The sequence below is a fragment of the Salmo salar genome, chromosome ssa09 (assembly GCF_905237065.1).
Source record: "Salmo salar chromosome ssa09, Ssal_v3.1, whole genome shotgun sequence".
NCBI classification, from domain to species: Eukaryota; Metazoa; Chordata; class Actinopteri; order Salmoniformes; family Salmonidae; genus Salmo; species Salmo salar.
The window spans coordinates 29,653,301-29,666,921 of NC_059450.1; the positions used below are offsets into that span (position 1 = coordinate 29,653,301).

The following is a 13,621-nucleotide window of genomic DNA, read 5'->3' on the forward strand; positions in this document are numbered from 1 at the left end:
GACTGTAAGTCATACTGGATAAGAGTGTCTTCTAAATTTCAAAAATTGATATATAAAATGCAAGTCAGTACAACGATTTTCCTTTTAACAACCACCTTTTCATTTCACCAATTCTCATTCCAACGACCACCATTCTGAACTAACCAAAGTAATACATCCCCATGTACTGTCTTTGTTCAGTATCAACAGCCTACGGACTTCCAACCAATCATTTTCTCTCTTCATATTTGGATATTAATGGGTTCAGCAGGTTGTGTTCTGACTGAGCCCCCTGTTCCCAATGTACAGCTGGAATTAGACTGTTAGAGCCTCCTGCTTTCCACAAGGTAACGCTTCAACTGTAATGAATCCAGTAATTAAGGCAGCACTGCATCCCCAATCCCCTGAACATGATGATGCCCCGTACAATACAGGAAAACAGTGCTACTACTCACAAGGATGATCCATACAACTCATACAGGATGATCCATACAGCTCATACAGGATGATCCATACAGCTCATACAGGATGATCCATACAGCTCATACAGGATGATCCACGTGGCTCAGAAAGGGAGAGTGACGTTAGCAGAGCCAAGGTCATGGGTTCAAATACCGCAGGGATCACATACAAATATTAAAAATGGAACAGGGGAGGGTCTTGGAATGAAAATATAGGGGGTAATAGAGGGAGTAATACAGGGGGTAATGTGGGGGGATAATAGGGAGGAGTAATGGGCGGAACATGGGGGGTAATGGGAGGGTGTAATTGTGGGGGAATGGGGGAATAGGGGGTGTAATGGGGGGTAGTGGGGGGTAATAGGGTGGTAATAGGGATGTAGGTAAAGGGGTTGTGTTAGGGATGGTAATGGGCAGGACTGATGGAGGGGTAATAGGAGAGGATAATGGGGGGGTAATAGGGGTGGTACCATCCCTAACACAACCCCCTTACCTACATCCCTATTACCACCCCACTACCCCCACATTCCCTCCATTACACCCCTTATTCCTCCCTATTTGGGGGGTAATAGGGGTGGTAATAGGAGAGGATAATGGGGAGTAATAGGGGTAATTGTGGGGGAATAGGGGGTGTAATGGGGGGTAGTGGGGGGTAATAGGGTGGTAATAGGGATGTAGGTAAGGGGTTGTGTTAGGGATGGTAATGGACAGGACTGATGGAGGGGTAATAGGAGAGGATAATGGGGGGGTAATAGGGGTGGTACCATCCTTAACACAACCCCCTTACCTACATCCCTATTACCACCCCACTACCCCCACATTCCCTCCATTACACCCCTTATTCCTCCCTATTTGGGGGGTAATAGGGGTGGTAATAGGAGAGGATAATGGGGAGTAATAGGGGTGGTAATGGGGGGATAATATGGGTGGTAATATGGTGGTAATAGTAGTATGTGGGTATTAGGAGACAACATACAAATTCCTATTGACTGACTGAGAAGATGCAATGGATTTATTGTTGCCCACAGGTGTTCAGGCCAAAGCTGTGGCCATTTCCAAAGTTCACCGTTCTCTCCCGTGTCATAGCTCTGTCAGATTGCCCTCCGTTCTCTGGTCATCCTTCCTGGCTGACTGATCCAATTCCCTCTCATCATAACCCCTCCCAGGGTACAGGGATCTACTGATGCGTGAGTGAGGAGAGAAAAGCACCGCGGTAAAGGACAGGTGGCACAGTCAGCTTCTTGGCACCACTGACCTGATACTGCCAGCATTACCCATCTGCCCTTACAGAAAAACCACATACATTTCATATATGACCACAAACATTTTTCTTATGTGATCTAATGTGAAGTTGATGTGATAACATTAAACCATATATGACAAATCATGTGATTTTCTGTAGGGGTAATCCCAGAGGAAGAGAGAGCTCAGGTGGTGCTCTACCCTTGACTCTCTAAAGTCTAATGCACTTCAATGACCGTCAGACATACTAGACAGGTAGCACTTTATTCTACCGAAGTAACCAGGTATTTATGAAGAAATTACACTGTAAAATATTATTGTGGTAATAACTTGAAAAGGTTTTCAAACTTACATGGCAAGAGTTGAAACAATATGCCTATTAATATATAGACTGATATTTATATTAACTCTATACCAAACTTAGATTGTCAGTTAAGATTCTCCAGGCCTAAATTTAAAATGTTCCCAGTTTATAATCTTAAAGAAGCTGTAGCTTCTTTCCCAATGCCCTGTTAGTTTCCCTTTTATGAAGATGAAGCGCATCAAGTGAAATAACATGCAACAACTTAGGCTGACGATGTCATTGATGAATATGAGGCGACGGATCTACCAAAGCAATGACTTCCTATCCCACATAGAATTAGCCAAGAAAATGTATGTATCATGACACAAGGCGAGACCCAGATGCAGACACAGGAGGCAGATGGTTGGAGTCATACAATATTTATTAATCCAAAAGGGGTAGGCAAGAGAATGGTCGTGGACAGGCAAAAAGGTCAAAACCAGTTCAGAGTCCAAAAGGTACCGAAGGGCAGGCAGAATCAAGGTCCGGGCAGGAAGGATGATTAGGCAGGCGGGAAAGTAGTCCAGAGTCAGGCAGGGGTCAAAACTGGGAAGACTATCAAAAAGAGAATAGCAAAAGGAGACCGGTTAAAACACGCTGATTGACTTGACTAACATACGAGACGAATTGGCACTGAGAGACAGGAAACACAGGTATAAATACACTGGGGAAAATAAGCGACACCTGGAGGGGGTGGAGACAATCACAGGAACAGGTGAAACAGATCAGGGCGTGACAGTATGCCAACCAATCAGCTGTTAAATGGGGGTGAGAGGGAGGTAGCCCAACAAATTGAAGTTTAGAGATATTGTTCTGATACTCTTTTCAGCTCTACCTCTGGATGTATAGTTCAAACTCTAAATTAACAAAGTAATTGCAGTGATTGTTTAAAAGAAAGTGTAGTTTTATACAGAGCTGCTGAAAAAGGTGTTGATTATATTTGTGTGTCACGCCTGCTCCCGCTCTCCCTCTCTGGTGCTTGAGGGCGCCAGGCTGCCCTTCATTACGCACACCTGTCAACATCATTACACACAGCAGTGCTCATTGGACTCACCTGGACTCCTTCCCTTTGTTGATTGCCCTGTCTGCTCCGCCATTTGTTCCCTGTGTCAGCATGAATGTTTTTACGTCCAGACCCGGTCCTGTCCTGTTCCATGTCCGTCGCCATCAAATGTTCACTCCCTGTACCTGCTTCTCGTCTCTACCAGCGTCGACCCTTACAGAACGCAGAAACCACGAAAATAAGCATCAGGGAGTGTTAGTTGGTGACATCGGGTCCGGGGGCCATCGCCGAGGGAACCAGGGGGGCCTCAGCTAGCTCGTTGGGCTTCCACGCCATAGCTGGCTCGAGAGGTTGTCTTGCCTTGTTGGGCTCGGTAATGCTTCAGCTGGCACATCAGGCCACCACGCCTGAGCCGGATCGTCGGGCTCCCACGCCTGAGCCGGATCGTCGGGCTCTCACGCCTGAGCCGGATCGTCGGGCTTCTAGGTCCCAGCCGGCTTGTCCAGCGCCCATGCCTCAGCCGGCCCGTCAGGCTCGCTCAGGTGGGACGCCGGGTGGCTCCCCTAGAGGAGAGGGTACTGCCTGCTCCCGCTCTCTCCCTCTGGTACTCAAGGGCGCCAGGCTGCCCTTCATTACGCACACCTGTCACCATTATGCGCAGCAGCGCTCATGGGGCTCACCTGGACAATCCCTTTGATTGCCCCGTCTATAAATGTCTGCTCTCCTGTTTGTTCCCTGTGTCTGCATTAATGTTATGTGTTCACATCCAGACCCTGTCCTGTCCTGTTCCATGTTCATCGCCATTAAATGTTCACTCCCTGTACCTGCTTCTTGTCTCTACCAGCATCGACCCTTACATTGTGGCAGATTTACAAAGCTGTTACTGACTTTTACGATGTGTTTTTTTTTTTTTTTCATACGAATTTTTTATTCTGCCCCTGTGGATTTTCATTAAGGAAAACCATGTTGAAAAACATTACAATATAACCTCAAAGTTATGTTTTCAGTTTACATGGTTTTAGTGGCATTTTCAGCCAGAAATATTGCATGTTTTTCTTTGGAGAAATGAATGATAAATACTGAGCATCCATGATCAACTATTTAACCCTTCTCTAAGAACGTCAATATGAAAAACAATATGCTGTGTGCATTTCCAGTATACATTTCAAACCATGTTCTACAAATAGCCAATCTTACTGTACTATCGTACAGCATATAAGGACTTGATGAAGGAGAGTGGCTCCATTTCCCCTGACTGCCAGGTCAGCTGTATTACGCATAACCCATCACTTTTGATGACTCTAATAACCTGACAGAGCCCAGCTTCTTCACATCAAAGATAGATCTCAGCTAGTTCAGCTGTCATTGGCAACAGACGTTCAACTACGCGAATCTCTCCAGCTCCTGACAGTACATGGTGGACGTCCAACGACAGACGCAGTGAGCGAGACATAGAGATGGAAAGAAGAAAAAAACCTAGCATCTCAGTTGATTACTTTAAAATGGTAAACGCATTCAATGGTGTTGCCCATGCTAAAGCAAGCTTTGTGGCCTCCATACATCTCTACAGAGTGAGAGTAACTAGATTCATGTGAATAATTGAGTTGATGGGGATATCCAAATGGTTATTAACCTGTCTGAGGTGCACTAGTTTTTAATAGGACAAGTCAGGCCCTCTCTGCCCTTCTATTTGAGGGGTTGAGGCATGGGATCCTCAGTAATTGCAGAGTTGGGTGACAGAGGTGAAGAGCCTCATACATCTTACATGATCTCTCCAGGTTTCTCCCCCAAAGTATGTTTTAAAATGGAAGTACTGTTGTCTAGGATCCTAGGTTGCTGATTCACTGCTTTAATTAATAGAATCTTAGACACATAATGATGGACTGGAGACCAACTGTAAAAGGTTGGGAAACCTGCTACACACCTGCTACAGTACCTGTATATACTGTCTAGTTACTTAATTGATGATGCATATATTAAAGATACCCATGTGAACGCACAATCATAATATCCAAAGAAGAGTATATAGGCGTATGTAAAACTAAGCGTAATTCCAGTGCCAGCCAACTACGTGAACTCCGCTCATTCCCATTCTTGGCACGCTGAATAAATAGGTGAAACCTTGAAAAAAGAAACCCTTTTCAATGCAGAGAAAGACTCTATTCTGAAAGGAACACCACCGTCCAAGTAGTCTGCGTTTTTAGAGGCTGACTTGGCAAAGGCCCATAGCTGCAGGTGATAGGGATGGGGCTGAGGTTGGGAAGGTATACTGTGTCAAAAGTGCTAATGCCTTATCTTCTGCCCTCCGGTCCCTGCTAGCATCAGGACCACCAGACACAAAAGGGCTGTCAGAGAAACAAAAACGATCCTCTGACAGTCATGAAAAGGTTATTTTCTTTAAATGCTATAAAACTGTGAGCATGCATGCCCTATCAGAGGCACCAATCAAATTATTTGAATGTTACTGGGAGATACTGTGATACTGTGTTGGTTGCAATGGTGGGTCAGTAAACTGGTGAACTACCGGTAGAATGACATAAGGCCTCATCACAAATGCGATCAGCAATGGAGTCTCAATGAAAGATGGCACATAATTGCCAATTGTAATTTATCTGTCAGCGAAGACTATGCAAACTTTACCACATAGCTAATTGTGATATCACAGGTCTTGCCATGGCTTGCTAAACCCTCTCCCAGTCAGAGGATATTAGGCATATGGGAGCTGTTAGGTATTTCCAGGTATCTTTGTTATCGTCATGTGCAGTTATGGGACAAGTGTTCAGGGAACTGTATGACCTTCAGAATGTTGTCTGGCCTTGGAATGCTGTGTTAGAGAATGGAAAAATACCACTGAGCAGTCCGAGCAACGTCACGTGTATAGATGGGCAAATTATTAATATTTTTACAGTAACACATCCCCATCTACTGGAGAAATGATTTAGCACAACATGTTAGTTCCTCACATCAAATCTGTGTATGACGCTGGAGTGAGATATATACAAACCAAACCAGGACGTTTATAGAATTCTCTCCCCTGTTGCCGACCTCAATTCTCAGCTGATTACATGTTTAAGTTAAAAGAAGCTCTCTCCCCTACATATTTTCTCATCCCTCTGTACTTTGCTCCAAGCTGCAGGACAAGACAGCAGAAGAACAGGTGTGAAAATGTCATCCAGTTAATTAGTTACTTCCTAATGAGAATATGACAAAGTGCATCTGTCCAGACAAATTCTCCCCCTAGCCTGTACATGGTCTTTTATAATGTATGGATGGATAACATAGATCAACATCCATATGTCCTCATAAAAGAAAAAGAGTGGGTTGGATAGCAGTTATATGACTCCCAAGAAGCTTATTTATCTTTCACAGAAGTTTTCATTTTAAATGTCCCTCAGATTAATAGGCTTACAGTGGCTTAATGTTGGGAAATGTCTGCAGCAAACGCAGACCTCACTGAACAAACGAGGCATTTCCATATTTCATCAGTTTGGAGGTGTACCTACTTACCGTATCGCAGAGCATTATTAGGTTTTATGTCCCTTAAGGCTTTTGAAAAGATAAATGTGATGCTGCCGCGTCTCACTGACAGACTCTCATTATGAAATGCTAATGCTTTCAACAAATCTCCCAGTTTCACAAGGTGGAGAGGCACTTGTATTGAGAGGTAAAACATAAGTATATGTGCCATGAGCATAGAGATACCCTTCATATTTTAATTAACTTGCACTTGCAGACTACAGGATTGACACTGATTGGGCTATAACACACATATTTAAAGCTGATATCCGCATAAGGTGAAACAGTACCACTGGCCCAGGCGCATCTATTGTTTTTGAAACGGGGCAGGAGCATCATAGTATATACTCTACTGTTCCAATGAAACGTGTCTAGAACATCAATATCTTATATTCTGAGAACCATGTTCTGTGTATGTTTGTTGTGCCTTTGATGGAATATTATCCTAACCCTCAGAAAACTGGACAAATGAATGTTCTTGCAATGCCCCATGAAACGTGTCTAGAACATTAATAAATGATATTCTGAGAACATGGCAAACATGTTCTGTGTACGTTTGGTGTGACGTTGATGAAATATTCACCTAACCATCAGAAAACTTAACACATGAATGTTCTTGCAACATTCCCTTGAAATGTTATAGAACATTAATATCTTAGGCTATATTCTGAGAACATGGCAACCATGTTCTATGTATGTTTGGTGTGACGTTGATAGAATATTCTCCTAACCCCTTTCAATGAAACGTGTCAATTCTGAGAACATGGTGAGTTCTGTTTGACATTAAAGGAATGTTATCTAATGGCAAAATATTCTGAATAGGTTCTTAGGAGGTTTTTGCTAACATACATGCATAGAATGTTTCCGTAACTAACGGAAAACTGGACACAAACATCAGGGGAACATTACGGGTAACATTACACAAACTGGCTGGCTAGCTAATATACTGTGAAGATAATCTTCAAATGCATCTTATCACAGCACACTGGCTGACCAAGGCTGACTAACTCCCTGACCAAAATGGCTGACCTTTTATTCTGCCAGACCTTGCATGTCCTTTCTAAAATTCCTAATCCTATGATAGGCTTCATGAGCCGATTGAATGTAGCGCCTAAACAGTTTTATAGACCTAGTTGGATGTGTTGGAATTGGTGTAAAATGTAAATGAATCTCCATGAAGAACAACTTACTGATAGCTTCATATATCCTGGTTATAGTGTCTTCACCAATGATTTGGTCCTCACAGAACAGCCACAACAGGGTTTTCATCTGCGTTTTTCTTCATTTTGAAACGCTTCACTTGCCGTACTGTGACGTATTACGGGAGCGACGCTGAAAGACTGTCTGATAGCAAGCAGCTATGGTAAGTGAGGCAGCAGTTTATCCAAATCAATATTTGAATAATTTTACAGGATTTAATGACTATTTAACCTTAATTGATGATCATATTACGGACTGTCGTATTTTGTACAACGTGTTTACTGCATTTCAACTACAATCTGCCATTTGTAGCCAGTGGAAAGCTGTTAGCTAGCGTGTTAGCACTGCTAACTAGCTTGATGTCTAGTAAATTGTTATTGTTTTGGACTCCAATCAAGTTACTGTTACCAAATGCCTTTGAGTGTATCATCACTGTCTGTCCGACGTGATTTATTTGACAGGGTCAAAGTCAGAGTGGAGGACATGGACCCGGAGGAGGAAAGAAAGACGACAAGGTAAACAATCTATACTAGCTAACTAGCTACTCTGTCTCAAGTCTAGTAGCTAATGTTGCTAGTTAATAATACTAACCTTGTGAAAACTTTAATATTCATCTTACCAGTTTGGTACACACCGACCCTTCCTGTTGGATAGGGGATCACACTGTTCTGTAACTTTTGCTGCACTTTCCAGGATAAGAAAAAGAAATATGAACCACCAATCCCCACCAGGGTTGGGAAGAGGAAGAAGAAGAGCAAGGGACCTGATGCTGCCAGCAAGCTACCTCTTGGTAAGTTTAGTTAGGCTACTATTAACCTTAGACTTTTCACTATGTCATGGCAGAGTTCCTTTCTATCTACTGATGTTGAATTGTAAACCATGACAGAAAGTTGTTTACAATTTTACAACTGCTGTTTTTCCTGGACAGTTACCCATTGCATAGAACTGAATGCTCTAACTCTCACTCTCTCTCTCTCTTTCTCTCTCAGTAACTCCGCACACACACTGCAGGCTGAAACTGCTGAAGCAGGAGAGGATCAAAGACTACTTGCTGATGGAGGAGGAGTTTATCAGGAACCAGGAACAGATGAAACCCCTGGAGGAGAAACAGGAGGTATTCATCACGTGACAGAAAAGAAAATCAATTCAAATGCCTAGATATTTATTGTTTCCCAAAGGACACTTCATGTGCAGGCAGCGTAAGTCCTGTGTGGCACAGTCGGTAGAGCATGGCGCTTGCAACGCCAGGGTTGTGGGTTCGCTTCCCAGTACGGAAAAAGTATGAAAAATATACCCGCTCACTACTGTAAGTCGCTCTGGGTAAGAGCGTCTGCTAAATGACTCAAATGTAAATGTAAGGAAACATAAAAATAAAAACAGGACCATAGGCTATATGAACAGTTTGTATCCTATCAGTAAAATATAATATATCAGTCGATCTCTTTGCATCACTATAAAACCTTCACACTGCATCTTTTCATCTAAATATTAATTAATTCACCCATCCACTCTGCCTTCTGTTGTCCTGCAGGAGGAGAGGTCTAAGGTAGATGATCTGAGAGGGACTCCCATGTCAGTGGGGAACCTGGAGGAGATCATTGATGACAACCACGCCATCGTTTCCACGTCTGTGGGCTCTGAGCACTATGTCAGCATCCTCTCCTTCGTAGACAAAGATCTGCTGGAGCCGGGCTGCTCCGTCCTTCTCAACCACAAAGTACTGACTGAGTCTGCCCTTAAGTGAATTGAATCCTAAATTCATTGACCGATCGTGTTTCAGTCGAGTGAATTTGCTGTGTTTAGTTGTTGCCTTACTGTCATTAGCATTAATTGAAGAGCTCATCTTTACTGTGCAATGTCATTGAGTGACGTGTGCATGCGTGGTTTGGTTCTAAAATCTCCAAAAGTCCCCACAAGGAAAATTCTCCCTCGTGGGGACATTTCCCACATCCCCATGAGGACAAAGGCTATTTTAGGCATAGGGGTTACGGTTACAATTATGGTTAGGTTCGGGAAAATAGGATTTTTAATGGGAATACATTTTAGGTCCACACAAGGATAAAAGAATGTAACGTGCGTGTGTTCACAGGTCCATGCCGTCATTGGGGTCCTGATGGATGACACCGATCCTCTGGTGACCGTGATGAAGGTGGAGAAGGCTCCACAGGAAACATACGCTGACATTGGTGGACTGGACCAGCAGATCCAGGAAATTAAGGTGACATTTTCAGACATAGAGATCGTAGAGAAGATGAATACACGGCAAACTTTATTGTTAATGCTCTACTTAAGCACATCGTTTTATTGCGTGAGACTCCCAAGATCTTTCCAAACTAACTGTTCTGTATGCACAATGTTCATGTAAATATTTACAGCTGTGTCAGTGGAGGCTGGTGTCACTGAGTGAGAGAGATTTTGCTAGCTGCTCCTGTAGACTTCCAGTCATAGCACTAATGCTAGTTAATTGACAAAATCTCAAACTATCCCTTTAAATCGGAAGACTGGAATGGAACGATATCAAACGCATGGTAACCATTTCTACTGATTGACAACTGTACTTGTGGTTCCCTATGTTTCTCTCAGGAGTCTGTGGAGCTCCCTCTGACCCATCCAGAGTACTATGAAGAGATGGGCATCAAGCCTCCTAAAGGAGTCATTCTGTATGGAGCACCAGGGACAGGTAAGACAACTGAAACAATGATGGACAAAAATAAAGACAGAACAGAATTTGGATGTCTTTATTTTCTCTGGTAATACTCAAAGGGGTGGTTTCCCATGCACAGATTAAGCTTAATCCTGGACTGAAAAGCATTTTCAATGGAGATTTTCCATTGAGCTTGCTTTGTAGTCCAAAACTAATTAGAGAAACCGCCTCTAAAGGTGCCATAGATTGACACTGTTCCTATGGTGTGTTAGGGAAGACCCTACTGGCCAAAGCAGTGGCTAACCAGACGTCGGCGACCTTCCTGCGTGTGGTGGGCTCTGAGCTGATTCAGAAGTACCTAGGGGATGGGCCTAAGCTGGTCCGAGAGCTGTTCAGGGTGGCTGAGGAACACGCACCCTCCATCGTCTTCATCGACGAGATCGACGCTATCGGGACTAAGAGGCAAGGCTAGCTGTTCTTTAGTCAGGCCGTGGTCATGTGCAGAGTGTGTGTAATTTGTTGATGAGGAGTAAATTAGTTATAGTGAAAAAAATACAGTAGGCTCATTTCATGGAAAAAAACATCTATAGACTACTTTGCTACATTATTGCACATAGGGAGAAAGTGCGAACAAGTACACACTAACCCACTTTCCAACCGCCATGCCATCCCTCCCAATACAACAGTTGTCAGTAAGTGTTTTACATTATCTTGAGGTTATGGCTGCGTTTACAGGCAGCCAAATTCTGATTTTTTTTTCACTAAAAGATCTAATGTGATTGGTCAAAAGACCAGTTTAGTGGAAAATATCAGAATTTTGTCTTCCTGTCTAAATGCAACCTATGTCAAAATAAGAAAACAATGCTATTGCACAAACTCAGTGGCCTTATTAGAGTGTCCGCCTTGATATTGGCAGGTTGGGGGTTCAATCCCCGGTCGAGTCATACCAAAGACTCCAATGCCTCTCTGTATGGCACTCAGCATTGTTGGATTGGGGGGTAAGCGTCCTGTCCAGGGGGTGTACTGGTAGGCTGAAATCACGTCGCCTATCTCTACAGAAACAGGAGACAGGTTCCTGCCCTAACGGCACTTCTGGCTTGGACAAGGCTTACTAGCTTCACTATTGCTTAGTGATTAAATTAGCAGTACAGTGAACACTGTGATTACAGTACGTTTTGTATACTTCGATGAACTTCCATGTATAGGAGGTCATCTCTACAATAGTATGGTGTGTCTCAGTGGTTGAGGCTGTGCTGAGTGCCGTGTCCTCTGCAGATATGACTCTAACTCAGGAGGGGAGCGAGAGATCCAAAGAACTTTGCTGGAGCTTCTCAACCAGCTGGATGGCTTTGACTCCAGAGGAGATGTTAAGGTCATTATGGCCACCAACAGGATAGAGACCCTGGACCCTGCACTCATCAGACCAGGTACACAATAACATGATCATATGGCTATGAATCATTAACAGAAAATACAATACTGGCTTTGCCCACCTAAATGAAGTAATGATAGGAGAGATCTTATGTGATTGCCCCATGTTGCATCTCCTCTGATTTGATATATCTTTGTGTGCGTCCCCACTCCTCAGGCCGTATTGACCGAAAGATAGAGTTCCCCCTGCCGGATGAGAAGACCAAGCGAAGGATCTTCCAGATCCACACCAGCAGGATGACTGTGGCAGACGATGTGATCCTGGACGACCTGATCCTAGCCAAGGATGACCTCTCCGGAGCTGACATCAAGGTGCAATACTGACATTACAGCAACCAGCTGGGGCATAGTAATTAGACTAACTGTAAAAATGCAGCCTACTGTATATAGCTCTTTCTGGAAATTGTAAGAATATTTTAAGATAATACACAACGCAGATGACTAGGGGTCAATAGGGAATTAATGATCAATGGAAATAGTTGTTTTTCAGTTCCAACATCTGGTTAGAATCTGTGTAGGGGCCTCCTGAGTGGCGCAGTGGTCTAAGGCACTGCATTGGGGGTTATAAATTACATCCTGTCTCTTTGTTCTGTGGAGAATCACTGATGACAGGGAAGAATGAACATCTACCATCTACTTCTCAGCATAACTATGATTTGAATAAACCTATTTTTATTTTACTTTCACCTTCTGGTTTTGCTGTCATCCTGTGGCACCTCAATGCATTTTCACTGTTAGTGTTTGTAACTTTCTCTCTCACTCTCTCTCTCAGGCCATTTGTACAGAGGCAGGGCTGATGGCTCTGAGAGAGCGCAGGATGAAGGTGACTAATGAGGACTTTAAGAAGTCAAAGGAGAACGTGCTGTACAAGAAACAGGAAGGGACACCAGAGGGCTTGTACCTCTAAACATGGACAGAACTCACCTCGGCAACATTCTAGTCTTTCACTTACTGCTTCGAAACTGTTATTAACGCCTAGTAAAACTTTCCATATGTGTTCATTGTATTGTTGGGTCTAGATGTAGCCAGCTGTTTGGTAGTCAATTCTGCAGCTATTAAATAAAAGTTGGATTTCTGAACAAATGAACGAACTGTATTCTGGTCTGTTACCATAACCGTCTTAAGTATTACCTCTTGAAGTACAATAATAACAAATAAACCATTTGGGAAGCTGTTTGTTCTGTATTTCAGATTTTTATTGTAAGTAAAGTATATATATTGATCTTTTTTTAGTTAACCATGGTAAATTCTTGTTTTACTATTTGATTAAAGGAAAAAGTTAGAATTCATGTTAAAAAAAAACAATTAGAATATTTCCATAATGTGCAGCTGACAGCTGTTGTTTCAATCAGGGAGGAAGGAGATAAGTGGATAACAACTTTGCATGTAAATAAACTGAGTGATAACTAATAAACACTTAAAGACAATTAACAAATTGCAGCCAACAAAACTATTAAAGTACAATGCCACAAAGTGTGTCATGGTAGCTTCTTGCTGCTCCAGGTGGTTGTCCTTCCCTTGAACCTGCATTTAAAAAATGAGAGTACCATAGAGGGCATTACATCATAAGAGGTCAGATTTACTGTATCAGTCAGTTTCTTCCCACCAACTGCCTCAATGACTTCAAACTGGAATCTCCTTTTCTCCAGCTGAGCTTTCTTTCATACCACCACCTAGCAATAGTGATGGACCAAGAGATAGGGAAAAGTTATGAGAGGGTAGCAGTGATATTGTACTGAATCTAGTGTAAAAGGAGTTTTGCTTTAATGCATTTAGACACACAGAAACACCAATAATAACGGCCA

The 13,621-nt window shown here is 43.0% G+C and overlaps 1 protein-coding gene across 1 annotated transcript; it reads left to right on the forward strand.

Annotated features, from left to right (window-relative positions):
- The first annotated feature begins 7,811 nt into the window (after nucleotides 1-7,811).
- On the forward strand, nucleotides 7,812-12,990 carry LOC106611169 (26S proteasome regulatory subunit 4). The gene is made up of 11 exons (XM_014211088.2): nucleotides 7,812-7,904; nucleotides 8,203-8,256; nucleotides 8,435-8,531; nucleotides 8,731-8,855; nucleotides 9,273-9,458; nucleotides 9,831-9,959; nucleotides 10,325-10,421; nucleotides 10,658-10,847; nucleotides 11,661-11,812; nucleotides 11,974-12,128; nucleotides 12,589-12,990. Exons 1-11 carry the CDS (start codon nucleotides 7,902-7,904, stop codon nucleotides 12,721-12,723), a joined length of 1,323 nt encoding a protein of 440 aa, XP_014066563.1. The 5' UTR covers nucleotides 7,812-7,901; the 3' UTR covers nucleotides 12,724-12,990.
- The last annotated feature ends 631 nt before the right edge of the window (nucleotides 12,991-13,621 follow it).